The 26,202-nt window shown below is 43.0% G+C and overlaps 1 protein-coding gene across 4 annotated transcripts in view; it reads left to right on the top strand.

The window, feature by feature from the left end:
• LOC124864119 (trinucleotide repeat-containing gene 6A protein-like) overlaps positions 1–26,202 on the top strand; it is a 47,760-nt gene that overhangs the window by 6,332 nt on the left and 15,226 nt on the right. For 2 of the 4 annotated variants that reach the window (XM_047358753.1, XM_047358755.1), the window contains exons 3-9: positions 4,845–4,945; positions 15,464–15,767; positions 16,510–16,557; positions 21,270–23,240; positions 23,353–23,524; positions 25,245–25,711; positions 25,836–25,967. In XM_047358753.1, the coding sequence (XP_047214709.1) occupies positions 16,512–16,557; positions 21,270–23,240; positions 23,353–23,524; positions 25,245–25,711; positions 25,836–25,967 (2,788 nt within the window). In that variant the 5' untranslated portion in view covers positions 4,845–4,945; positions 15,464–15,767; positions 16,510–16,511. Of the gene's footprint in view, positions 1–4,844; positions 4,946–15,463; positions 15,775–16,509; positions 16,558–21,269; positions 23,241–23,352; positions 23,525–25,244; positions 25,712–25,835; positions 25,968–26,202 lie in introns of all 4 variants that reach the window. The other 2 variants (XM_047358754.1, XM_047358756.1) reach the window with 2 other exon arrangements.

A 26,202-nucleotide genomic window follows, 5' to 3' on the forward strand; every position in this document is an offset into this window, starting at 1 on the left:
TTTTATCATAAAAAAAACTGGATCTTTAATTTAGAACATCATGCCAATCATTAAAACTGGCTGTAGAATAGGGAAAAAAAAGTAAATTTCCCCATTCTCTACTGGTTTATTGCCTCCTCTGCTTTGCTTCTTTCAACTGTACTTGTTGGCGGAAGGCTGATTGATGACCCATTCATTAACACATGCTGCCTGTTGTGTATGTATGCACACTAGGGGGGCTCCCCATGTGTTCTAATGTGAAACCATTTGCTGAAGCTCCTGATGGTTGGAAGTACATGCTTGGGGACTATTCAGATGTGGGTTGTTAATAAAGGCAAAAAACATGTAACTAGCTGAATTATGTCGGAAGGCAAAGAGATGATTTCTACTATTATTGAAAACATGTTGACCAGAATAGCTTTTGCCACTTTTAAGCTTCAGTGAGACTTCCCAGTCTGGATCTTGGCAGACCAGCAATAACCTCCAACAGGCACAAACATGCTCCTAGTTGAGAGCTTTAAATGTGCTTTCCATGTGAGTAGTTTTGTTTGCACCACCTTGGTATAATAAACACTGTCCGCATCTATTTTCAACCCTTTTCAAATAGCATCCAGATTATGATCTTCCTTTATGGTAGAGCAGTGCAAGGATTTAATGGAGAATGCACCACTTGGTAGGTTAGCAGAACCCATGCATTATGCTACAGACTGGGTTTATATCACAGTGGCAAATAGTTTTCTATTATGATGTTTAAGGCTGCTGCTCAGTTTTCAGGTTAAGGGTGTTTTAAAAATGTATTTGATATTATAGATGCATTCTGAAATAAAATACTCCTGATTTATTATATATATATATATATATAAAATTTTTTACAGTCTGTTTTCAATTAGCTGATGTGCAATTGCACAGAATTTTAAAATGATTCCAAATAATAATTAATGTGGTTGGGACGTCTGAGTTGTTTCACTAAATGGCACACACACCGGAGCCACAACATCTAGACTTTATCACTCACACCGGGAGAAACAGAACCTTATGGGCCACTTAAAGGTAGATGTCATATAAGGTCGGGATACACCTGTCTGTTTTCTTGGCATTTTGAATTAAAGCTGCCACTAACCACGGTTTTTCCATCCTCATTAAACAACTTTTCTATTAAAAATCAAAGGCAGTTTTGTTTTTCGTTTCCTTTTAATTTATCTTGGAGCCATTTTAGCCTTTTATTGCATGTCAAACAATAAAATCTAAATAAAGACTCATTAAAGTATGAAATGTATGTTTAATGTTCTACCTTCATGACAAAAATAGGCAATATAACATTTTATTTATTAATATAAGACTTTATTTAAAATAAAGTCTTACTGTTCCTATAAACTACTAAAACATTGCCCTTATAGTAGTTGTAGCCAATAATCCACAAAAAACAGTCAGAAAACCATAAAACCCATTTATTTTAGTCGTATATATTTACAATATATGGAGTCTTTATTTACCCCAACTAATTAATTTAAACTAGTGTTTTTTGTTTGTTTTTTTTTTGTTTCAGCACTAAACTCAGAATTACTGTTATTTTTCCAATTTCTCTTTTAGGACTGCAACGAATGATTATTTTGCTTATCGATTTAATCTGTGGACTATTTTTTGAAATAATCGATTAATAATCGGATAGCCAAAGGTGCTTAACAGGACATTTTTTTTGTCCAAAACTTGAATCAGGTGAAGCTAAAGCTGTGCCACTTGAGGAGTTTTGGATAGAGCATAACTGCAGACAAAGAAGGTTTTTCAATTTAAATGCAAATGTAAATATTTTTTTACCCGATTTTTGCCTAATTATTGCTCTGAGTGGGTTGTTGTGGCAAAAGTGGTTATAGATAGGGATGGCGTGATTATCGATTGGATCGTCTATCGGCGATTGAAGGGTTGGATCATGATTTATTTTTTCAAAGGGCGATCTTTATTAATTAATTTAATGCCGTGCTGGGGATGTAAAATCAATTTTATATGCGCGCTTCTCTGTAATTTAAAATGTTTTAATCATCATCCCCGTGATCTGTGCAATAGAGGGAATAAAATACGCCTTTCTCTTTTTTCCTTTCATTTTTCTTGGAGTAAGCGCCAACGCGGCTCCTCTTCGTATCTCCGCTCGTCATCTTCTTGTGCTATATACTCTGTGCGCCACAAGTGGTGCCGATGGTGCTGTATACACATATAGTCACAAAACGAATAAACCATGACAGGCATACATTTGAACAAGTAACTTTATTACAAATCGAGAGTTACAGTGTGAAATAAACTGGCTTTAATAAATAATGTGTACAAACAAAAAAGCTTAAACGGTAGAATTTCTTAGAAAATGTGAATGTTACCACAAAATAAAATCACTTCAAATATGACGCCTACTTAGGTTTGCCTTTCATAAGAAATTATTTCAAATGAACTTAAAGCTTAAAACATTAAACAATAGAACATTGCAGCCTGCGTATGATAAACAAATGAAAATAAATATATGACCTACTTTTACAAATTATTTGACAAAAAAACAAGCATGTTAACTTTATCTGGCTTTAGCAGACTGCGGTACCGGGTTACAACATTCCCTGCTTTACTGAAAATGCGCTCCGATGGCGTGCTGGTCGCAGGAATGCACAAATATTTCTGTGCAATTTTTGCCATTAAGGGTAAGCGGCTTTTGTTCCTTTTCCACCATTCAAGAGCGTTGGTTTCTCCATCAACTACCTCTTCTTGGAGGTAATTCGCCATTTCCGCCTGCGCTCGCTGCTCAGGAGTTGCAACAGAAGCAGGTCTTATTGTGCCAAGGAGACTGCCAAGTGTTTTCTTCTTTTTGCTTGGCTGAGACTGGGAGAAAGGAGGTGCATCGTCGTCATCCGTAGAGTCCCGCACAGTCACAGGTGGTCCGGAAGTAGTCTGCTTCCAGAACAGCACCATCTCATCCTCCAGCTGGGTTCTGATGTAGTCCAGGTCAATACTGCCCACGTGAGTAGCTTTGTACCGCGGGTCAAGGAGGGCAGCTGTGCGCATTAACTGGATGATCTTGTCGTTGTCATATCTACTGTCAAGTTGCTCCAGGATCGTTTGTTTAATGGCTGCAGTCAGTTTGGCATCGCTCTCTTTTTCCTTGAGAGTATCTTTATTCAAGTGAAGCAGAGGCAGCAGCGATGAGATGGTGACGTCACGCTCACTTGACAAGATGTCTGTAAATTCAGATACAGACTTCAGGCCTTCTGTGAAAGCCTCCAGCACGCTTACATCTTGCCAGCTAATGGTTGGTAGTCTGCGCCCACTCGTGTCATCAGCAAAAACCCTTCTGATGTGAGGTAGCAGGGTGAGGATCCTCTCTGTCATGGCATATTTGCTGCCCCAGCGCGTTGCACAATCCTGTTTTATAACAGAAAATATAATGGGCAAAGGGCAGTTAAAGGTTGAGTAAAAGCAATGTGCGTATTGTTACTTTCTAAATGCGCTGTCTTCTGTGTGTATGTTTGTATGCAGACACCGATAAAACTATCCTCCAATCTATGTTATGTTATTATTGGTAATAATACAGTGGCAACACTAAGCTAGTGATGAAATTGTACATTTTTAACAGAAAACATATGATTGAAACTGAGTTTATCGCTTGGTGGGATAACGGCTATATGTTAATACTTACAGTTATTAAAGAAAGCGGTTTCTTTATCCCCTGTTGCTCTTGCTCTTTCCTGAGTTGCTGTCGCCTTTGCCAACTGTGTGAAAAGGCTCCATTTATTTGGCGACACACTCCGAAAGCCCGGTCCGTTTTGTTTTTTTCTTTATTCAAGGCATTGTTGACGGCTAAGTTCAAATTATGCCCGAAACAACTGATCCATGGCCACTTAAAATTACGAACAGCTGCAACGATGTTGGCTTCGTTGTCGCTTGTAATGCAGACGACTTTCTCTTCTCCTATTCCCCATGCTTGCAACCCATCCTGGAGTGCTTCAGCTAGCACCGCCGCGGTGTGACTCTCTGGGGTAAAAGCTGTCTCGAGACATTTGGATTTTAATGTCCAGTCTTTTGAGACATAGTGCGCAGTTATGGACATATAAGGAGACATGTTAATGCTTGACCACATATCCGTAGTCAAAGCAATGAAGTTGGCCTCTTTTAATTCATTAACTGTTTCCCCTCTCAGCTGTTCATACAGTTTTGGCACAGCAGTCTCCGAGAAATATTTCCTCCCAGGCGGTTTATACTGCGCATCCAGTGTAGTCAACATTTTTTGGAAACTTTCTCTTTCAACCGCCTGAAATGGGACGCACTCCTTCGCCAGAAATCTTGCAACAGCTGTTGTACACTTGGTCCATCTTTCGCTGCCTGGCCTGTATTTAGTTGATTTAGCAAAAGCTGCTGATATTGTGGGCTGCCCCCGTGGCTGTCCCCCAGAAGCACCTGCAGCGCTGCTGGTTGGAGGCAGTTTTGCGGCCTCGGCGGGGTGATGGACTCGAATGTGCGCGAATAAATTTGTGGTTTGCCTATCCTTCGCAGGTACACATAATTTGCATAATGTGCAAATAGGCTGTGTTCGGTCTTGAGGCTCACCGTTAGCATTTGGATAGAACCTAAAATATGCCCAAATAACCAACTTAGCATTCTTTTTGGGCACCAAATTGCTGTCTGACTTTGCCATGTTTTCGGCACCAAGATTTTTTCTTTTTGATGACATAATTGCGCCCGTCAATAATAATTTAGTTATGAAATAGTCAAGACACCAAGCACTGAACTAAATAATTTAACAACTAAAGCCAGCACAACTACAATAAAAGCGAATCTCAAATGCTAATAAGGCTCAAAGTGTGGGAGAGTAAGCTTGTCATTGTCATCTGCAGGGAACGCACCCATAGAGGGAAGAACAGTGGATGGAAGAGAGAGAGAGAGACGGCTGGTTTGAAAAGGAAGGAATCCAGTAAGATACAGGACTGGACAAAAGGTAAGAAGACTGTTGTAGTTGAAGTGGGGGGAGAATTTCACATGTCTGTCACTGGGAGCGTATACAGTTCCCTTTCAGTCGATTCACTCAGTACAACACATGAGTATGGGATATCACGCCCTGCGTGTCCTGGCTGAAGCCACCTCTAATCACGCCTCCTAGGCAAATGATGTGATGACGACAGGTGACAGGCCCCGCCTGCACTATATACCTGTCCGTCATCATCGTCATTACTCAGTTCTTACGCTCTTCACCTCGCTAAGAACACCTCTTTGAGTCAGGCTAGCTAGCTGCTGCTGGTTAGCTCTGTGTCTCTTTTCAAAGGGCTACTTGGAATTAGTTCAACTGCTTTTGTTGGAGTTAGTCACTGCTGCCTGCTGGTAAGCGTGTCTGCCCGCGAAGCGCTGATTTCAAGCAGTTCGGTCTGGCTTTGTGGTTCGGGATGAGCACAAAGCCAACACAAGCGAAGCAGAAGTCATCTATTCGTCCCTGTCCTCAGGGGTGCGGCTTCTCGCTGAGAAGGATCAGCATGAGGCTTGTCCCGTCTGTCTCGGGATCGTTCACGCTCGCAGAGCGTTGGCGGAGCCCGAAGCACGTGCGTTCTGTCGCCAGCTTCGTTGCTCGACCCTGGAGAGGCGGGTTAAATTCCTCGAAAAGGTGCTGGGAGAGGCTGCTGTCTCACGGCGAGACCCACTGCTCTCCAAGGCGGGAAACCCAGTTTCGTCCGATTCTGACGAGGACGGCTTTTCGGTCGAAGTCCCCGCTTCCAGCTGGGCAGACCATATGGAGTATATTGATGGGTTAGCCGATAATGCAGGTGCTCGGTCTCAGCTTCAGCTAGAACCCCTTCAGGGAGAAGAGGACGTACTGGACATCGTTTTGGATGTTCATAGTCTGTCTGATGATGAGGATGAGTCTCTGCCGAGTCAGGCTGCCGCTGCTGCGCCAAAAGACCCGGGCGACACGTCTTTCTTCTCTCTTTGCCGCCGTGCAGCTGATACACTGGACGTGGAATGGCCATCCCCACCTCCTGCGGAGAAGCCATCGCGATTCGTGGGGTTTTATCTCTCCTCGGAGCCGGCCGCAGTCAAGCATCATCTACCCATGTTCCCAGACTTTATCTCTGAGTTGACGTCTTCATGGAACAAACCACTGTCCACCTGCGTCACGGTACCGGGTTATGGACAGTATCTGGACCTGGAAGGCGCCGAAAAAGCCGGACTGGTGAATCTTCCGCCTATGGAAGCGTCTTTGGCAGCATATCTGGCCCCATCCCAAAATCACGGTGTGGGTGGTCCAACATCGCTTCCGTCTAAGCACTGTAGGTTCTCCGCTGCTCAATTGGAGAAAATCTACAAGGCTCAAGCCACCACCGCTCGTGCCCTGAGCTCCATTACCATGCTGCAAACATACCAAGCTATGCGCTTGGCGGAGCTTGGAGCCACAACACCGCCGGAGAGTCCTGTGATGCCACTCTTGAATGAGGTGAGAATCCCCGCTGACTACATCCTCCGTGTATCCTGCTGTGCAGCGCTATCACTGGGCAGAGGGATGGCATCGACGGTGGTTGCCCAAAGGCACCTGTGGCTGACGCTCTCTGACATCCCGGATAGGGATAGAGCCGTCTACCTGGATGAACCGGTGGTAGCTGACGGGCTGTTTGGACAATCTCTCGACGCCATACAGGCGAAATTCGAGCAGAGGAAAAAGCAGACCGAAGCACTGCGCAGTATCATCCCCAGGCGAGATGTGAGACCCAAATCCAGCTCGGGCACTCGCAAACCAGCTGTACCGCCACCCCCAGCGAAGAGGATGACGCGACCCGTGAGCTTGAACCCTCAGACGGCACAGCCACAAAACCACAGCCAAGCTCCCCGAAAGACGTCCTGGAGCAGGGGTCCTCCTCCGGGGCTCCAGAGGGACTCGACGTCCCGAAAGAAGAAAACACAGTCCTCCTAGCTGTGGGACTCGGGACTCAGGAGTTTCGGGAGCAGGGAGACATGTTTGCCAGTTGTCGGCGGGTGCCGTCCAAAAGAGGTTTTGCTGGTGTTGTTCGGGATCCCAGTCCCAAGAGGCGCTGCGTTTCCCCCGCACAGTCTCCCAAGCACAATTTCCCAACAAATATATTTGCACTAAAAGCCCCCAGTTTGGGTGCGTTGAATGTGTTTCTGAGCACTGCAGTTGTTCCAAATGTTTGTATGGATGCTCCAAATGTTTCAATAAAGACAGTTTTTTCTATGAAAAAAGTCAAAATCAAAGAGCTGCAGGCAACAGCCAAATGAGGCTGCACCTCTCTCGCACATCGGGAGAGGGCAGCACCGTTCCACCAACAGTGCCGCAGGCCAGTCGCCTGGCTTCACGTCTCCATATGTGGCGCGCATGCGCACTCCATCCTTGGGTGGAGAGGACCGTTGCTATGGGTTACCGTTTACAGTTTCGCCGGAGACCACCCCACTATGTTGGCGTGGTAAACACGGCAGTAATGGCCCAAGCAGCAGAGGTTCTGAGAGAGGAGATAAATACACTGTTGGCAAAAGGAGCTATCCGTGCGGTTCCCGAGTCGGACATGAACAGAGGTTGGTACAGCCGTTATTTTGTTGTTCCGAAAAAAGGGGGCGGGCTTCGTCCAATCCTGGACTTGAGAGTTCTGAACAAATATCTCCGAACATACAAGTTCAAAATGTTAACACTCAAGCAGCTTCTGAGTGCTATCAGCCCGGGCGATTGGTTCGCCACGATCGACCTGACAGACGCTTACTTTCACGTAGCTATACACCCGGACCACAGACAGTTTCTGAGATTCGCCTTCGAAGGCAAGGCGTACGAGTACCTCGTACTGCCTTTCGGTCTGTCTCTAGCGCCTCGCACATTTACAAAATGTGTAGAAGCAGCGCTAGCACCTCTCAGAGAGACAGGGGTCCGCATTTTAACTTATCTGGACGACTGGGCTTTAATAGCCAGTTCCAGAGAACAGGCGACAGTGCAGCTGTCTCGGGTTCTGTCGCACATTCAAGCCCTAGGATTTTTGGTAAACTCTCAGAAAAGCTCGCTGATCCCAAGTCAGCAATTTTCATTTCTCGGTCTGGAAATATGCTGATGGGTATGATGGCATCTATGATTGCAGTAGTACCGCTCGGTCTACTGAAGATGCGCCCATTCCAGCGGTGGACCCGCTCTCACCGGTTGTGTGCATGGCGTCACCGCAGCAGAAAGCTAACGATAACCACTGCCTGTATGTCGGCTCTCAGCCCTTGGCGGGAACCAGGACTGTTGTGCCGAGGTTCGCCAATAGGGAGAGTAACCTTTCGCAAGGTGGTATCCACGGATGCCTCCCTGAGGGGGTGGGGCGCGTTGTGCGATGGCATGGCCGTGAAGGGGGTTTGGACACTAGTACAATCCAAACTCCACATAAACTACCTGGAGCTCTTAGCGGTTCTGCTGGCTCTGCAACATTTCTGCCAGGTTCTGTTAAACCAACATGTTCTGGTCAGGACAGACAACACCGCTGTGATTTCATACATAAACAGACAGGGAGAGACTCGTTCACTTCCTCTCCTGAAACTATCTCACACCCTCTTACAGTGGTGCAGCATACATTTTCTGTCTATCAGAGCTACTCACGTCCCGGGACGTCTGAATCTGGGTGCAGATTTGCTCTCCAGAGGCGGACCTCGGGTGAGAGAGTGGAGGCTTCACCCTTCCGTGGTGGCACAAATATGGTGTCTGTTTGGGACAGCAGCAGTAGATCTTTTTGCCACCAGAGCCAACACCCACTGTCCTCTGTTCTTTTCCATAACAGATCAGGATGCTCCGCTGGGAGTGGATGGCCCTGGCCCATCCATGGCCCAATGTACTCCTGTATGCATTCCCCCCAGTGGAAATGATACTACCTGTACTAGAGAGGGTGCGCAAACAGGGCCTGTCCCTAATTTTGGTAGTACCCCGTTGGCCTGCAAAGTCATGGTATTCCGAGATAATCAGCCTGCTGGCAGCAGAGCCGTGGCAACTCCCCGTTTGCCGGGATCTCCTCACTCAGGCAGGGGGGGAGATATTTCATCCACACCCAGAGATGTGGAAGCTGCATGCTTACCTGCTGAGAAGTCCAGCTTATTAGCCAAAGGCCTCCCCCCTGATGTGGTGGCAACAATACAGAATGCAAGAGCATCCTCCACTAGAGGCTTATACGCTTATAAATGGTGAGCTTTTGAGCAGTGGTGTGAGGACAAGCACATTGTTCCATTTCAGTGCTCTATGGTGGAAGTTTTAATGTTTTTACAGGATCTGCTGGATAAAGGTCTTTCCTTTTCCACAATTAAGGTCTACTTGGCTGCCATTTCTGCCTGCCATATTGGTTTTAATGGAGTCACACCAGGTGCTCATCCTCTGGCTGTACGCTTCTTAAAGGGGGTTCGTAGACTCAGACCTGTGATTAAACCCAGTTTTCCTTCCTGGGATCTCACATTGGTACTAGAAGCTCTTTGTGACCCTCCATTTGAACCTTTGGAGTCAGTAGATGTGAAGTTCCTTTCATATAAGCTTGCTCTGCTTCTTGCTCTGACAACTGCAAAGCGAGTTGGAGACCTCCATGCTTTGTCTGTAAATCCTACCTGCATACACATTTCACCTGATGGTTCCAATGTCACCTTGCGACCCAATGCATCTTATCTTCCTAAGGTTATACCTTCGGACTACAGCTCCATGACTATGGAGCTTTCGAGTTTTTGTCCACCTCCTTTTGCATCTGAGGAACAAAGGAGGTTACACTTCCTGTGCCCTTTACGTGCACTGCGTAGTTACGTTGACCGTACTCAGTCTGTGAGGTTGTGTGATCAACTGTTTGTGTGTATTGCTAACCCAGCAAGGGGGAAAGCTCTGTCCAGACAAAGACTCTCCCACTGGATTGTGGAGGCTATTTCTCTGGCTTACAGCAACAGGGGTCTCCCAATGCCATGTGGTGTGAGGGCTCACTCCACCAGGGGCATAGCGACCTCCTGGGCACTATTTAGAGGGGTGCCCATGAGTGACATTTGTGCTGCAGCCAGCTGGTCTTCGCCGCACACATTTGTAAAGTTTTATCGTTTGGATGTGACAACCCCTTCTGTGGCTCACTCTGTTCTTTCTGCTGGGTCTGAAGTGCTGCACTAGTATGCAGTGTATGATCCAGGTTTGATGGCTGCTCTGCGGGGCGTTTATATATGTCCCATACTCATGTGTTGTACTGAGTGAATCGACTGAAAGGGAACGTAAAGTTATGCATATAACTACTGTTCCCTGAAGGAGAGTAACGAAGTACAACACATTGCTGCCCCGCTGCTCAGCTGGGCTCGGTGAATAGCGGCTATCGAACTGAGTAATGACGATGATGACGGACAGGTATATAGTGCAGGCGGGGCCTGTCACCTGTCGTCATCACATCATTTGCCTAGGAGGCATGATTAGAGGTGGCTTCAGCCAGGACACGCAGGGCGTGATATCCCATACTCATGTGTTGTACTTCGTTACTCTCCTTCAGGGAACAGTAGTTATATGCATAACTTTACGTTAGTTGTTTAGGATTTTTTATAAATATTGGATATAAAGAATATCTTGGCATACATGAAATTATTTTATGGTAATTTTTCAACATTAAACTCTGTGTCAGACTCAAAACATTCAAACACTCAAAACACAGTAAGGAAGAAAAATGCATGCTCACATTGAACAATTAAACAAACCTGAAATATTTTTCTTTGTTGCTTCACACTGATTGGTGTTGCAGTATTCCTGACGCAGTAGTAGATGTGTTTACTCAGACTGCTGGTGTACGTTGCCATGTCATGCGGTGGTGGTTTCCATTTGTATTGCTCCTAGTTTCCACTGAGTCGTCTACTGTTAAAAGGAAACTGTCATGACTACTTTAGGCCGGAAAACTTTCTCTGACCTTAAAGAGTTTTTAAACCCTCCTGTTGCTTTTCTTTTTTCTTTTTGTCACCTGTCTGTAGCTATAATGCATGAGCATTTCTCCATATGATATTCTCTGTAATTATAATGTAAAGTTTTAACACAGGTTCACATGATAAAGCAGGCACAGCAGTCTTCAAGCAGCCATTTCCAGAAAAGGTTTATGCTGTAAAATGAATATAGGTACTGTACTGCATAGTGAAGACTAGGGCTTCAACTAATGATTATTTTGCTAATCGATTAAACTGTCGACAAAAGTCGCTTAATAGGATATTTTTTTGTACAGTTTTGACCCAGCTACTGCTCTGGGTGGGTTGTTCTTTTAGTAAATAGCATGTTTTACATCTTTTCTGTATACTCCAGTTAAAGATTATTCTCTTACTAAATTAGTTGACAATAATCAGTTAATCCAATGAATTGTTTCAGCCCTAGTGAAGACTGTATGGTCCCACTATAGGAAAACTGCATGTGTAGCCCTATAGGTGTTTCCTGGACAGACTTTTAACTTCTGCATTTATGTCAAAATAGGCTGAAAATGGACTTGCTTGGAACAGTATGAGAAGGGGGAAAAAAGGGATTCACTCACTCCAGTGTTCAAAATATCTCAAGAAGGAAAAACAAACATTAACATTGACTAATTCTAAACTTTTGACGAAGGAGATAAAGCAGAAATGTGGGTGGGCAGGTTACTGTTAAAACAAGTGGATGACTCATCCCCAGAGACCCGAGGCCTGTACTTCTGCGCACATTTCCCCTGTTTGGACAACTCTGTGTGGGTGCCTCTTGAGCCCCCTCCCAAAGCTGCTGTCACAGTAGTGAACTACGACAAGTGTTCTTATCTGGTCCTGCACACGGCCAAGCTACACATGTAACTGCACGTCATGCTGTTTTGATAGAATTACAGACCTACTGCAGCCCCACAGTCGCGTCTGGGACATAAACTCTGCTTGTGCTCAAATCGTCCCCGTTCTGTTCGGCCTCCCATGCTCTTCTTTGCATTTTCTTAAATGTCATGTTCCTTCAATTAATCCGTTTTCTTGCACTTCCCCAGCAATTCTGTCATCTTAAAATATGAGTTTGTGCTAAAAGGTATTTGCTTTGTCGAGGGAGACTGCTCCTGACACTGATGTAATCTTGCTCGGACAAGCCCAGAGGAATGGGGAGTGGTTTTAGAACATCGCCATCATAACTAGAGCTGATTAAGCACCAGGAAACATATTTAAGTTGATTGTTCTCAAAAAGAAAAACATTTTAAAATGTTAAATTACTATGTCCACTATTTGATGTCGGAGGTTTTTTAATGAGTAGTCTTATGGTTTTCAAGCATGTACAGATGGCTAAACTAACTGGATAGTTATTCCCTATTTGTAAGACATTTCCTAACAATACGCTTAAGAGCGAGTAGATTTGTTTCAAAGATTCTTGCAAGCTTTTCTTGGCTTGCTGTGCGGTGCTTTGATGGAAATGTTAAATGTCATTTTTCTTTGTCCAGAAAGCAGGTAGCTTTAAATAGATCTGTGGTGTCATGGTAACCGATAAATCAAACACAATGGTGGGGAAACAACGGCTCTCTTACATTTAAAGAACCATGAATTGTTTTAAAAGGCTTCTCTGATGCCTACAAAAATTTTATATTGGAAAATAAATTAATTAATCAATAATAGTTACAACTAATAAGTTATTTTGATCAAACAAATTAGGTCAGATTACAGCGCCGCTACTGAACGATCCTATCCATTTATCTACGCTTTGGTGAGATATAAGAAATAAGTTCTGGTCACATTCTGTAGTTTGGCAATAGATCCCTGTTTTAATGCTATATGGTTCAACAGATTTGTTGTGTTGTAGTTACTGGTCTTAGGGTACACCACGCTTTTTAAAGAACTACGGTTTCAAAATTATGAAAAATTGTCCTTCATGGCGCTCCTACGGCTAAAAGCTCTTTTAATAAAATTCCAACGTTTGGCCCGGAGTTTGCCCTTCCTTTATGCATTTTGCATGACTGCCTGGTCAAGTTAATTTTTGTTTTTTATTTGTTAAATAATATTTCCAGAGTTGCAGAGTGAATGTCTTGACTCTGGAGACTCATTCAGATTTACTAGTGATTTGCCCGAGTTAAGATCTTGGTTTTGTTCCACTGGTTATGATTTCCCACACTGTATTAACCAGAATTACTATATTTTCTATAAATGGCTGGATATTGCAGTTTTTAAGCTTTGTTAGTCGTAAACAGCTGTGCTGTGTTGCAGCTGCACACTTGGTGGTTGTCCACATGGGTTTGTTTGTTCTCCTATGTTGGCCAAAGGACATACTGGTTGCTTTTTGAACTGCAAATGTATAAATAGGTCTGTGTTCTCCAAATAGGCAAAAAAAAATTAACATGCCTTTTTTAACCTGTGGTCTAAAAAGAAATAAAGGCAGTAAGGCAAAAATAGACGTCTTTTTTTTTTTCTTTTAAGACTGAAGAGATGTCTTTCTACAGCTGATTTCAGCAGCGTGTCCCTTTTTTTTCTCCGTGTTTTATTCTGTGATTTTTGTTCTATTAGAAATGATTAGCTTGAAATGTTTGTGCTGCTTTGGCATGGCCATTACAGTGTTGACAGCTTTGAAGCGATTGTCTCAAAGGGCAATCTGAGATTGGGTTAAAATCTGAAGGCTACAGATAGAATCAGCGATGCCTATAAGACTTGCAGTATTTAGTTGAGCTCTGTGTTCCAGCTTTGTAAAATCTGTATGTTTTTGGTTGCAATCCTGCCTCTCCAATAATGGCAACATATACAACTTGAGAATTTTAGTCTAACTTGATTTTGAATAATCCGATAGACATTAAACTCTGCTGGGACGTTTTTGAGGTTGCTTTTGTTTGTTTAACGTGGTTAAGGTTGCCTGACTTTTATAATCCAAGTCAAAGGTCAAAGTGCTGGTGGTTCTATGTCCTTCAGCTTCCTCGGTCAATGTCTGATCCTGCAGATGGACTCCACCAACCTGTTACTTCAGCTGGTATCAGTGTTTCCTTGTTGAACTTGTTCTGCTGCACACCCTCAGATGCATGACATAGCAATACTGACTCATTTTGGCTGAACAGAAACTCCAGATGCAGTCCTAAATATCGGAGTTACATGTTGCCCAATGAGTAACTAATTTTAGGGGTAGCTGAATTACATCAGGGGCCGTTGCATGCTAGCTGTTCTTCCTAATAGATATTCCAATCATTTTTATGTTCGTTGCCCTTCTGAGTAACAGAACCTTTACACTTCAGAGTTAGTATGAGCTAGGGCTATTTTCGTGTTCTCGTAGCCTGAAGCTTGAAGCTCTGTGCCAAAACTTGTTTCCATTTCAGTGATCGGATTGCTGCCCTTGAAGTATTTCCCTGAAATCCTCCCAGAGCATACTGCTTTGTTGTAAACATGATGGAACCTGCTCTGAAGCATTCCCCGTCTGTGCAGAATGTTTATTTCTATTCAGGAGAATGGGAAAAAAAGGTGTAATAATTGTGTAATTTAGCACATGGTAACAAAAAGAGGAGCCTTTTCCAGAAATGTGAAGAGAGAAAAGATTGCACATATGTTTTTGTTAATGTGTAGATCTTTTTTCCGTTTATATCAGTATAAAGTTGCACAGATTTGTTTTATATGTTATAGTCCAAGAGGAGGGAAACGAACTAGTACATCTTTTTGGACCTAGGAAAACCCCATTTTGTCTCTGTATGAAAATAAATAATGCAGAAAAGAGGACTGAATTTTGTAATGAGATGATGATTTCATGTTCATGTAGAACATGTAAATGTTTGTTGGTTGATATTTGTAGCTTTTTTGTATTAAAATGCAGCAGAAATGGCAACATTGAGTGAAAAGAGTTGCATTGGTTAAAAATGAGCTGTAAGAGTCTGAAAGCCTTTCAGTGCTTTCCTACAGGCTTGCACAGTCATGCATTGTTCATCCAGCTTTGCCAGTTTTGTAACTGTCTGCTACATTCCTTCTTCATCTTCAGATCATAGTTATTCTTCATCTTCTCAGCCCATATATAGATTGGTGATGCAGATTGTTCACGCCGATGGTATTTCCAGTCCTTTTTTTGTTTGTATTTTCAAACTGTGCTGAAGATGACATTTTATGTTTAGCTTTTTTCTTTAACTCCTGTTGATGTTGCCTTAATTCCTCTCTCTTGGTCTGATAGTTTAACAGCGATGTGTAACGATGATCATTCCTGAAAGGTCATCAAATATGCTATAAGGACAGGGTTTTCAGTGTTTAAATATTTTGAAAACTTGTGTTCAGATTTCAACGTTTGCCAGTCTGCTGCTTTTTAGACTCTATTTCAATTCAATAAAAAAATACTTTATTAATCCCAAAGATTTCATCTTATTTTTCCGCATGTTTTCATGCATGTTATCGACAAAATAATTTCAAAGGGAAATCTCAATAATAAAACGCAAGTTTATGATAGATGTTTAAAATGCTTTGGGTGATTCAGAGATGGCGGAATTAGCTGAGGGAAGTATCTGGTGAATCTGATTAGTTGAAGAGGTTACGGATATAGATGTGGTTTAAACAATGTTTTTCTCCCTTGTTTTTGCAGTGCCACAGCATACCTGGTCAAGACAGAGACCCTAATCAAAACCGCATTCCCCTCCCCATCCATATACCCCCACCCCCCCCACATACACACAGTCCCCAGCAATGCCAAGGGGGGCTGATCGGCCTGCTGCCTGCTCTGACAAGCTCTGCCTCATCACCTCACACCCTTGAAACTGTGCTTAACCAATCTTTGACCACTGACCTCCCCGTTGTCGACCTGGAAACCAAAGGTCGCCTGTTCTCCGCTGAAGTCGGGGACGCCCTCTTGTCCTGCCAGGAGCTGCAGCCACCAGTGACTTTCAAAGGTAAACGGTGAGAAGCAAATGAGCTTTTAGTGAACTTTTCTTACAGTGACACCATGCTTCGTAACTCCATTGTTTGCTAGAGATATCATTCTTAAAGGAGACATGTATTAGCATTCAGATTTATTAAAATGAATCCAAATGCTAATGCATGTCTCCTTTAGCTCAAACTCACTAAATACTTTTTCTTACTTTTGTTCTACTATTAGACATTAGTATTGGGGAATTGTACTAATTTTCACGAGCCTTCTGTTGCTTTAGAGTAATACCTACTCATAATTGCATAGTAATAATAATGTATGTACTTAATTCATAGCTATCGACACTTGACGTAGACAGTGTCTATTCTAAGCATTTAGCTTGTGAACTTTGAGGTACAATTTGCTTTTATTGATTTGAGCATTTTGCACTGAACGTGTAACTTTCTAATTCACAAATATAAAAAAATTTAAGTTTTATGATGTTTATAATAAAACTTGATTTGCAGAGAAACGTAATTTATCAGAACTGAAAATGTGTTTTACTCATAAAACCTGACTAAAGATGACTGGAAATTTAGCTGCATAAAGTAACTAATATTCTTATCTGCAAGCCTTTCTTCTCTTAAATGTTCCTGACATTGCCTCTCTGCATTTCTTGATTCTCATTGAGTTTCATTTGAGCTTCAGCTGTTTCTAACATCTTTTCTGTTTTCTGCCTCTATCCCACCTTAAAGTCTGATCCTTTCCTTCCTCTCTGTTTCCAGGCATGGCTCCCATTCGGGATTCCGTCAGCCATTCCCCTAATCAAACAGGTGACACAACATCATGACTTCTTTCTGAACTCTGTATCTGCATGCCCTTCTTCCCTGTAGTGCCCTATGATGACTGTTTGCCTAAAAATTGTAGGACTGGTTCTTGACCTTGACAGAGGATGCATTGTGTTCAATTCTTATCGGTGTTATGGAGATATATAAGCGAGGAAGTGATTGTTGAAGGGTGCAAGGAAAGATCTGGCAAACACTGTAAGATGTGCAAACCAAGACCTGTTTTTTGAGAAAGTGGAGAACGCTAAATGGAAAAAATAAAAAGGCAAACCTTATCTAGACGGCCAGGAGTGTTTAGTTGACTTGTAGCCAGTCCTGTTGGCTTTCTACACCAGCTAGAAAACTTGGCACGGCTTCATTAAACGGTCTGTGGTTTGGGAACTTCTTCGCCATCAAAAACAGCCAATGTATGAAAATTCTGTATCATGATTATGTGCAAATTTGCCACGTTCATCAGTAAAATCACAGTTTTGTTAAAATGTGCTTAAAATCAGGTGATTAAAAGTCAGTAGAATAACCCCTGTTACATTATTGTATTAGTGTGATGTAATGTAACTCAAAAATTTGTTTAAAAGTCAAAACATCTTTTACATATAAGGTTCTATCGTGAGAAGAGGTTAAAATAAAAGGAAAACTAACCTATGCCCTAACTTCCACCTGTGCACAATTTACTTTGGACAACCACAACAGATTTGTAAATATCGGAAATATTTCACTAAAGATGCACCCAGAGTTGAGTTTTTACAAGAGTTGACTAGGTTGGCAGCTGCCCTGCAGTCTGGACACTCGGTTAACCCACAAGCCTTTATTTCTTTTACAAACGGAAAGAAACTGAATTTTGTTTATCAGCTTTTTCTAAGGTCGGTGTGTGTAGTATTTTCATTAATGCTTTTATTGTGAAGGTTTACAGGAAGTTGCCTCAAGTTACTTGCTGTCTTGATATTTCATTAAACTGCTTGAGGCAAAGAGCCTTGTATTATTACCCTGCAGTCCTGCCAGGTATAACCAGTCCCTTGGTTACTATAGGAGGAGTGCAAGAAATCTACGTGATATAACAGGTGGAGAACTACCCAGATCGTTTTTTTCCGCATATTAAAGCTTTCCTTGCTCTGTTATAAAGTTAAAAAAAAAAAACAAATTTTAACTTTGTTCTCTTTCATGGTTAAAACTACCTCTGTTTGATTTAATTGACTCCTGGTTGTCCTTGAAGCATCTGCATTAAATGAACAATCCCCAAAGCTGAAGTCTTTAAAAGCGCTATCACCAAATATGGTTTTATAAGTCATTTCATTCTAAAATGACATTTCTAACTGAGTTTTCATGATGGTAATTATTAAAACGGACTACCCCTCTCATTTGCATTATGATTTAAAAACAGCTTAGTTGTTGCATTAAAAATCCTCTTGACTGCTTTTATTACACTAGTGTCAAATTATCAGGGTTCATTAAACTTCGCTTTTAGTAACAAACATTTGTTTCCCACTATGAGAATGAAATACTGATGTAATTTGACAGAATTACTACAGTAAATATACCTCCTGAAGATTTAGGGAGTCACCTCAGAGACACAATGGGTGTGTTTTAATGGTTAGAAAGGCATAATTGGATATAGTCTGTGAAATCTAATTTAAAAACTATGCCAGATCTGAATACTGATGATCTAAGGCTACGTTCACAGTGCAGGTCTTAATGCTCAATTCTGATTTTTTTGGTGAAATCCGATTTTTTTGCGTGGTTGTTCACATTTCCAAATATTTGTGACTTGTAGTGATCTCCTGTGTGAACGCATTCATACAACTCATGTGTCCCGCATGCGCAGTAGACGATGCAATGACGTCACATGAAACGTGCTTAGTGTTTGCGGAAGTAAATAAATGTTGGACTGTATCTTGCGAGTTTTAAGTTGTTTTCCAACCGGAGCCAGCACATTAACAACCATGTCCGCCATGGTTGTTGTTTTTCTTCCCGTTTCCGCATAGCAGGACCCAGAGTAGTGACGTTTGTCGAGTATCAATGGCGTACAGGTCTGATGAATGCGACCCGGCCGTACAGACACAGGTTTGAAAAGATCAGATACGTATCGGATTTAGGACCACATATCCAAGTGGCCTGGGTCACATTTGAAAAACTGGATCTGTGTCGTTCAGACTGTCATGAAAAGTTTGGATACAGGTCGCATACAGGCAAAAAAATCAGATTTGGGTCACTTCAAGCTGCAGTGTGAACTTAGTCTTAGATGCCTTCACCTCCCCTGCCTTGCCAACTTCTGCCTTCTCTTTCCCCACTCAGTTGCCATCCTTCCTATGCCCTCCAACTCCTCTTCAGCAGCAGCCAGTCGCCTGCCTGCCTGCCTCACTGAATCGTTTTGGCATGCTTTTGAGTCCTGCTGTGGAGACAAAATGGTGGCAGCTGTGTCCAGGCCTAGTTTTGGCAGCAAATAACGTTCTGGACAGTTGGCATATTAAAGCTTGGAGAGAATAACAAAACATAAGATTGTGAATGAGGAGTTAAATTAAAACCATCCACCCAGCTGATGTTTGTAGTATTATTGGAGGTCTGTTTCTTTTGTGCTGTGTGCCATAATGGACGATCTGGTTGATCTTGTTTTGGCTTGAAGATTTTGATTTAGCATCAGTTGTCAGGAAAAGATCGTTGAGTTTGTAGCATAGTTAAACAGCTCTGTATCACATTAATATATACCAACTGTTACTAACTGAAGCCTGGGGAGCAATTGCTTGATGCACATCTTTTACTAAGCTACCCTAATAGTGTTGTTTTAAACAGAATCTCTGGACACATTTGAAGAACTGAGCTAGAAATTAGTTGGAAATGTAGCTGTCTTTGTGGGTTTTCTGAAAGTAGCGAGGTAGCAAAGGAGAATGAAATCATATGCTGTTAGTCCTCTGTGCTTTTAAGAGATTTGGTGACCACCCTGGAATGGTCCTATGGAAGGTTTAAGTAGATTTTAGTGTAGATCCTTTGCAAACCAGTTCTGGCATCAAGATGAATGGTGTTGACTTCTGTGCTATCGTTACAGACAGACTTCACTCTATTCTTATTTTTAACAGATGTGTCAAAAATCAACCTCTATCCAACAAGTGGTGGCAGAAGATGAGTCTGGAGGAAATATAGCTCTAACTGCACAATTTGACTAGAGTGTCTTAAGTGTTACTTTTGCTGTCTCAAGTGGCAGTTTATGAATGGCCAGAGACAGTTTGGACCGGGACTCGTCTTTGCAGCAAAATGGCCCAATGCTTTAATGAAAGAGGCTACATACAGGTCCTTCTCAAAAAATTAGCATATTGTGATAAAGTTCATTATTTTCCATAATGTCATGAAGAAAATTTAACATTCATATATTTTAGATTCATTGCACACTAACTGAAATATTTCAGGTCTTTCATTGTCTTAATACGGATGATTTTGGCATACAGCTCTGGACTGAGTCTGGAGTAGAAACATCCAGAGCCACCGTGCACAGGCGTGTGCAGGAAATGGGCTACAGGTGCCGCATTCCCCAGACCTAGGCTACAGAGAAGCAGCACTGGACTGTTGCTCAGTGGTCCAAAGTACTTTTTTCCGGATGAAAGCAAATTTTGCATGTCATTCGGAAATCAAAGTGCCAGAGTCTGGAGGAAGACTGGGGAGAAGGAAATGCCAGAAGTCCAGTGTCAAGTACCCGCAGTCAGTGATGGTCTGGGGTACCGTGTCAGCTGCTGGTGTTGGTCCACTGTGTTTTATCAAGGGCAGGGTCAATGCAGCTAGCTATCAGGAGATTTTGGAGCACTTCTTGCTTCCATCTGCTGAAAAGCTTTATGGAGATGAAGATTTCATTTTTCAGCACGACCTGGCACCTGCTCACAGTGCCAAAACCACTGGTAAATGGTTTACTGACCATGGTATCACTGTGCTCAATTGGCCTGCCAACTCTCCTGACCTGAACCCCATAGAGAATCTGTGGGATATTGTGAAGAGAACGTTGAGAGACTCAAGACCCAACACTCTGGATGAGCTAAAGGCCGCTATCGAAGCATCCTGGGCCTCCCTAAGACCTCAGCAGTGCCACAGGCTGATTGCCTCCATGCCACGCCGCATTGAAGCAGTCATTTCTGCCAAAGGATTCCCGACCAAGTATTGAGTGCATAACTGTACATGATTATTTGAAGGTTGACGTTTTTTGTATTAAAAACACTTTTCTTTTATTGGTCGGATGAAATATGCTAATTTTGTGAGATAGGAATTTTGGGTTTTCATGAGCTGTATGCCAAAATCATCCGTATTAAGACAATAAAAGACCTGAAATATTTCAGTTAGTGTGCAATGAATCTAAAATATATGAATGTTAAATTTTCATCATTACATTATAGAAAATAATGAACTTTATCACAATATGCTAATTTTTTGAGAAGGACCTGTATTTGTTTAGTTTTTTTCCCCTTGCTATAGAAATGTGTATATAGTACTAGTACATTGTAACACTTAGTAGGTATGCATTGCATGTCCTTATTGGAATTTTAATGTCTGTTTTTGACCCAGAGGCATCTATGGAAGACAATAAAGCAGAGTGCTTTATTGGTTTAATGATTAGGAGCCCCTACTGTCTTGAATAGATTAGCTTAGTACATATTTCAATGCCACTTCTTAACATTAGGTATTATTTCCTTTTTTAATAAATGTAGCATTCTTTCTGTTCTTCTCAGGTTTGGAGCATCCTGGCTTGGATTCGCAGTATGAGCCCTCCCCCTGGTCCACTAGCTCCCCGTGCAGCAGCGACAGTAACAGCAACTGGGGCAAAGTCCTAGTTGACGGACGTTCTGACAAATCCAATAACACTTGTTCACCCAGCTCCTCTGTCTGGCCTCCCTCCTCCTCTTCATTTTCTTGCTCCTCATCTTCCTCTGGCTGTGGTTCAGGGTCAGATCCAGAATTGGCATCAGAATGCATGGATGCAGATTCTAGCTCTTCAGTTGGTTCAGAGAAGAACCTTGGCCTTGCTGCAGCTACAGTGATGATGATGTCAGCCAACACTTCTTCCTCCGTGTCCTCTACAGCTTCTTCCCCCTCCTTTCTGACATCCACCAGGATGGTTGGTGTGAATGCAGATGGCAACATTTGTCAGCTTGGAGGCATAGGAACCTTAAGCAATGCAAATAATGAAAATATCACCAGGTCTTCACACTACTCCATGGCTGGGTCCAGCAGTATTGGCAGCAATAATATGAGTAACCACAACAACAAGCTAGTTGGCAGCAGTGGTGTATGGGGCTCCCAGTCAGGCAACAACATGAACACCATTGGTGGAAGCAACTCTTATATAAATGAAGGGTCAAACCCAAACATTTTAAACCCAAATGCCAACCATGGTGCCTGGCCAGAGAATCCAACCCTAAACCTGTTGTGCCAAGGCCAAAGGCCTTCGCAGGCTCAGGGGATGACTTCCAAATTGGGTGTGGTTCCTCAACAGGGGCCCTTAATGGGCTGGGGTGGCATGGCAGCTCCAGACAGCAGCAGTATGATGGAAGACACTGAGGTGAACAATGGTACATCGAGCAGCAAGGTGTTAGGAGGCAGCAACAGTGGAAATGGTAGTCTGCAGCCTACCAACCTTAACACTGAACCCAATGGACCAAATAACACTATCATGATGAATACTACTACTACTAACACCACAATGACCTCTATTCCACCAGACTCTACCGCCTCACCCCTACTCAGCGAGGATCGCTCCTGGGGCTCCATTGGAGGAGGAAATGGAGTGCCACAGGCCAATGGAAACCCCTCATTAGCTCCCCAGAACCCTCAAGAAGAATCACTACTGGGTACTGGGGCTTTTGGTACGCCTTGGGGTGCAGCTACCTATCCTGTAGACAAAGCCCCCCTTAATGTAGACACTGTGAACCCCCAGATCTCCTCTAGTGCTGCTTTTAAGAGTAATAATAACCACAATAACACTGGGGCCCAACGGTGGGACCAAGGGCCCACCAATACCCCAAACCAGCCTCAAAGTAATTTGTCCTGGAGTGTTGGCTCTAATCAAATCCCAGGCCCTATAGGCCAAGCGCCAGGAAATGGAAATCAAACTACTATGGGCCCTCCAGCAGGGATTCCTCACCCCTGGGGGAGCAGCGCATCCTCTTCTTCCTCGTCATCGTCTTCTTCCACCTCTAACAGCAAGATGTCAAATGGAGAGTGGGGATCAGCAACTACTGGTAACAACAGTACAGATGCAGGAATTCAGAAAAGAAGTTCTCCCAACAATGGGTGGAAAAGCCTTGAGGACGATGCCATGGGGATGGGAGGAGCAGGCGGTGGAAGTCATGGCCTAGGAGGCGTCACTGGAGGCCGGGGCCGCTCCGGAAGAAGTGAAGGAAGTTGCGAAAGCTCTGGTGGTCGATCCAGTTCAGACAGAGACATCAACCAGCCTAGAGGAGGAAACCGCAGGAAAGTTAACCATACCACGTCAATAATATCAGCCTCAACTCAGGCCGATGTAGACCCAAGGGTTCTTTCCAACACTGGATGGGGACAAACGCCCATACGGCAGAACACCGCTTGGGATGTCAATTCTCCTATAAATAATCAGGGTCCTAAAGGGGATGACAGAAAGCAAAGCAGCAGAGGTTCCAACTGGGGCGCAGTAACAACGGCAGCTCCCTCCCAGACCTCTGGAGGTAGGAACTTTAAAAAGCTGGTCTTTAATCTGGAACACCTGACGTAAAACTGTTTCCGCTATAAAACCAAAAAGCCTGAAAGTTAATCACTGTATCTTGGATGTACCTGCAGGTTGGGGAGTTGGGCCAAGCAGCTCAGGCCCTGATAGTGGAGGTTCTGGCTGGGGAGATCAGAAACAAACATCCGGTTGGGACAGTAAAGGAGGAAGTGGCTGGGATGATGGATCCAGTTACAAGGGTGGTAACAGCAGTAACACCTGGAACAACAACGTTAAAGATGACAGGTAATTAATGCCACAGTTTTCAGCCATATCCAGACATGGGCCGACTACCACAGTCAGAGCTGACCAAGTTGGTTTCAGGGTTCCTTGAATTCTTCTTCTTAAGGTTTAACGGCTGATTTATCACGGGCCAGAGAAAATACTAAAATAACCTATATTTTCAGTGAATGTACAAACCATAAAGCTTTGCAGCACTTGCAACTAGGCCACCTGTTGCTATGCACTGCTGATGAGCTGGCTGAAAGGAACAAAATGAGTGGCAGTCATCGTTCGCAATCTTATGAGCAGAATATCTGATAAGCAGTTGACTGCAGGCTGGCTTTGGACCAGATAAGCCAGACATATTAACCAGCTGTTATCAGCTTGTTATACCTGTGTAAAAAAAAAAAAGTGGAGAAAATGTTTAATATTGTTCACAATAAGGTTGCTTAAACCTTATGTTAGCATCAGTGTTAATTGTTGCTTCTGTTTTTGAGTTTAACCAGTTACATCATACCTTAAAACAGTGGTGTTAAGCATGGGATAATATGAGAATATCACAATAGGATAAGCTTGATTAAAAATATTTAATACACAGTATAACAAATACTAAAACTGTTTAACACAATTTAGGTTAGGTTAATTAGTTCACACTGCAGCTTGAAGTGACCCAAATCTGATTTTTTTGCCTGTATGCGACCTGTATCCAAACTTTTCATGACAGTCTGAACGACACAGATCCAGTTTTTCAAATGTGACCCAGGCCACTTGGATATGTGGTCCTAAATCCGATACGTATCTGATCTTTTCAAACCTGTGTCTGTACGGCCAGGTCGCATTCATCCGACCTGTACGCCATTGATACTCGACAAACGTCACTACTCTGGGTCCTGCTATGCGGAAACGGGAAGAAAAACAACAACCATGGCGGACATGGTTGTTAATGTGCTGGCTCCGGTTGGAAAACAACTTAAAACTCGCAAGATACAGTCCAACATTTATTTACTTCCGCAAACACTAAGCACGTTCATGTGACGTCATTGCATCGTCTACTGTGCATGCGGGACACATGAGTTGTATGAATGCGTTCACACAGGAGATCACGACCACGCAAAAAAATCGGATTTCACCAAAAAATCGGAATTGAGCATTAAGACCTGCACTGTGAACGTAGCCTTAATTTCCTTTTAAATAAAGCAGTTTAGCAACGTTTATTCTTACTGTTGCTAAAATATGTTGATTATTACAGTTGTTTAGTTTTCAGTTGCTTATTGCTCATAATTTTTTGCCTTACTGTTTATTTTACTTATGGATATGCACAAGTATAACAAGCTAATATTAGCTGGTTAATTAGTAAGGCTATATACTCTGGTAGCCAATGGGGCAGGCATCCTGCTTGTAGCTGGCCAACTGCAGTTTCACAACAATGTTATCTTAACAAGAGGGATAAATGTCATAGGAGCCTTCTTGTAGCCAGCTGACCATCATTGTGCAGTATAAGGTGAGGGAGAGGCAGTGCTTCATCACTTTTTGCTCCATAAGAAACTTTGTCCCTTTTTAACCAGGATCTCTGGTTAAAAGCTTGTTAATCAATAGGAACGTTGTTTTCAAAACTATTGTTTTAAACCAAAACCATTTAGACCTCATACCAGTAACCATCTTTTGCCTTCTATTTTCCTGTGAATGCTTAGATTTTATATATTGTTCTGTGGATTTGCAATTCATCAACCAATTTCTTCCTTAGGTCAATGACATGGACTAATACACCCAAAATGCAGCATGGCTGGGGGACAAATAGTGGAAACGGTAGTGAAGGATGGGGCAGCAGTGACTGTACCAGAACAGGAGTCAGCAACCACTGTGGGGAACCTCAGAAAGGTGCCGGCTCAGTGGGCTGGGACAGCGACCGGTCCGGCTCTGGATGTTGGAGTGAGCCGAGCCGAACCACCAACACCAGCAGCAGCAACACCTGGGTAGGCAGTGGAGGATCAAATACTCCTGACCAGAGCACTCCAAACCCTGGCTCCAACTGGGGAGACTCTGTACACAAACCCAACCCTCAAAGTAGCAGTCAAGGCTGGGGTGAGCCGGGGAAGAACAACCATGGAGCTCAGAATTGGGGGGAATCCAACACTAAACCTTCTAATGAATGGGTTAAAGGTCCTGAATCCAACATATCCAGGGGAAATCCAGGTTCCAGCAAATCCACAGGTAGGAATAACAGGTTATATTGTTGTTAGAATTGATCAAAGTCTTAGAGCAATATTATTATATAGAGTTATATCATTATTAGAGCAATAAGCAAACTAATGCAAGTAAATTGTTGATATTTCAGGCTGGCTTGGAGGCCCAATGCCTCCAGTAGGACTGAAGGAGGAAGTTGCAACTGGGTGGGAGGAGCCTTCTCCTGAGTCCATCCGTCGGAGGATGGAAATCGATGATGGAACTGCAGCTTGGGGAGATCCTGGTAAAGGCATATTGAACTTTCTTTAACAAGACCTATGCTTACCCAAGAAAAACAATTATAGGGTTACATTAGAAGGAATCTAAAAGCTATAAACTGATCACTAAAAATATTGTAGAATAGAAATAGAAATTCCCTTTATTGTCGAGTGGAGAAATTCAGGTGTTTCAGAAGCAAAGTGCCAAAAAAATGGAAGCAAGCAGATTCAAACAAGGTAAAATGTGATAACAGAAAATAA

This window comes from Girardinichthys multiradiatus, chromosome Y (genome assembly GCF_021462225.1).
Source record: "Girardinichthys multiradiatus isolate DD_20200921_A chromosome Y, DD_fGirMul_XY1, whole genome shotgun sequence".
NCBI lineage: Eukaryota > Metazoa > Chordata > Actinopteri > Cyprinodontiformes > Goodeidae > Girardinichthys > Girardinichthys multiradiatus.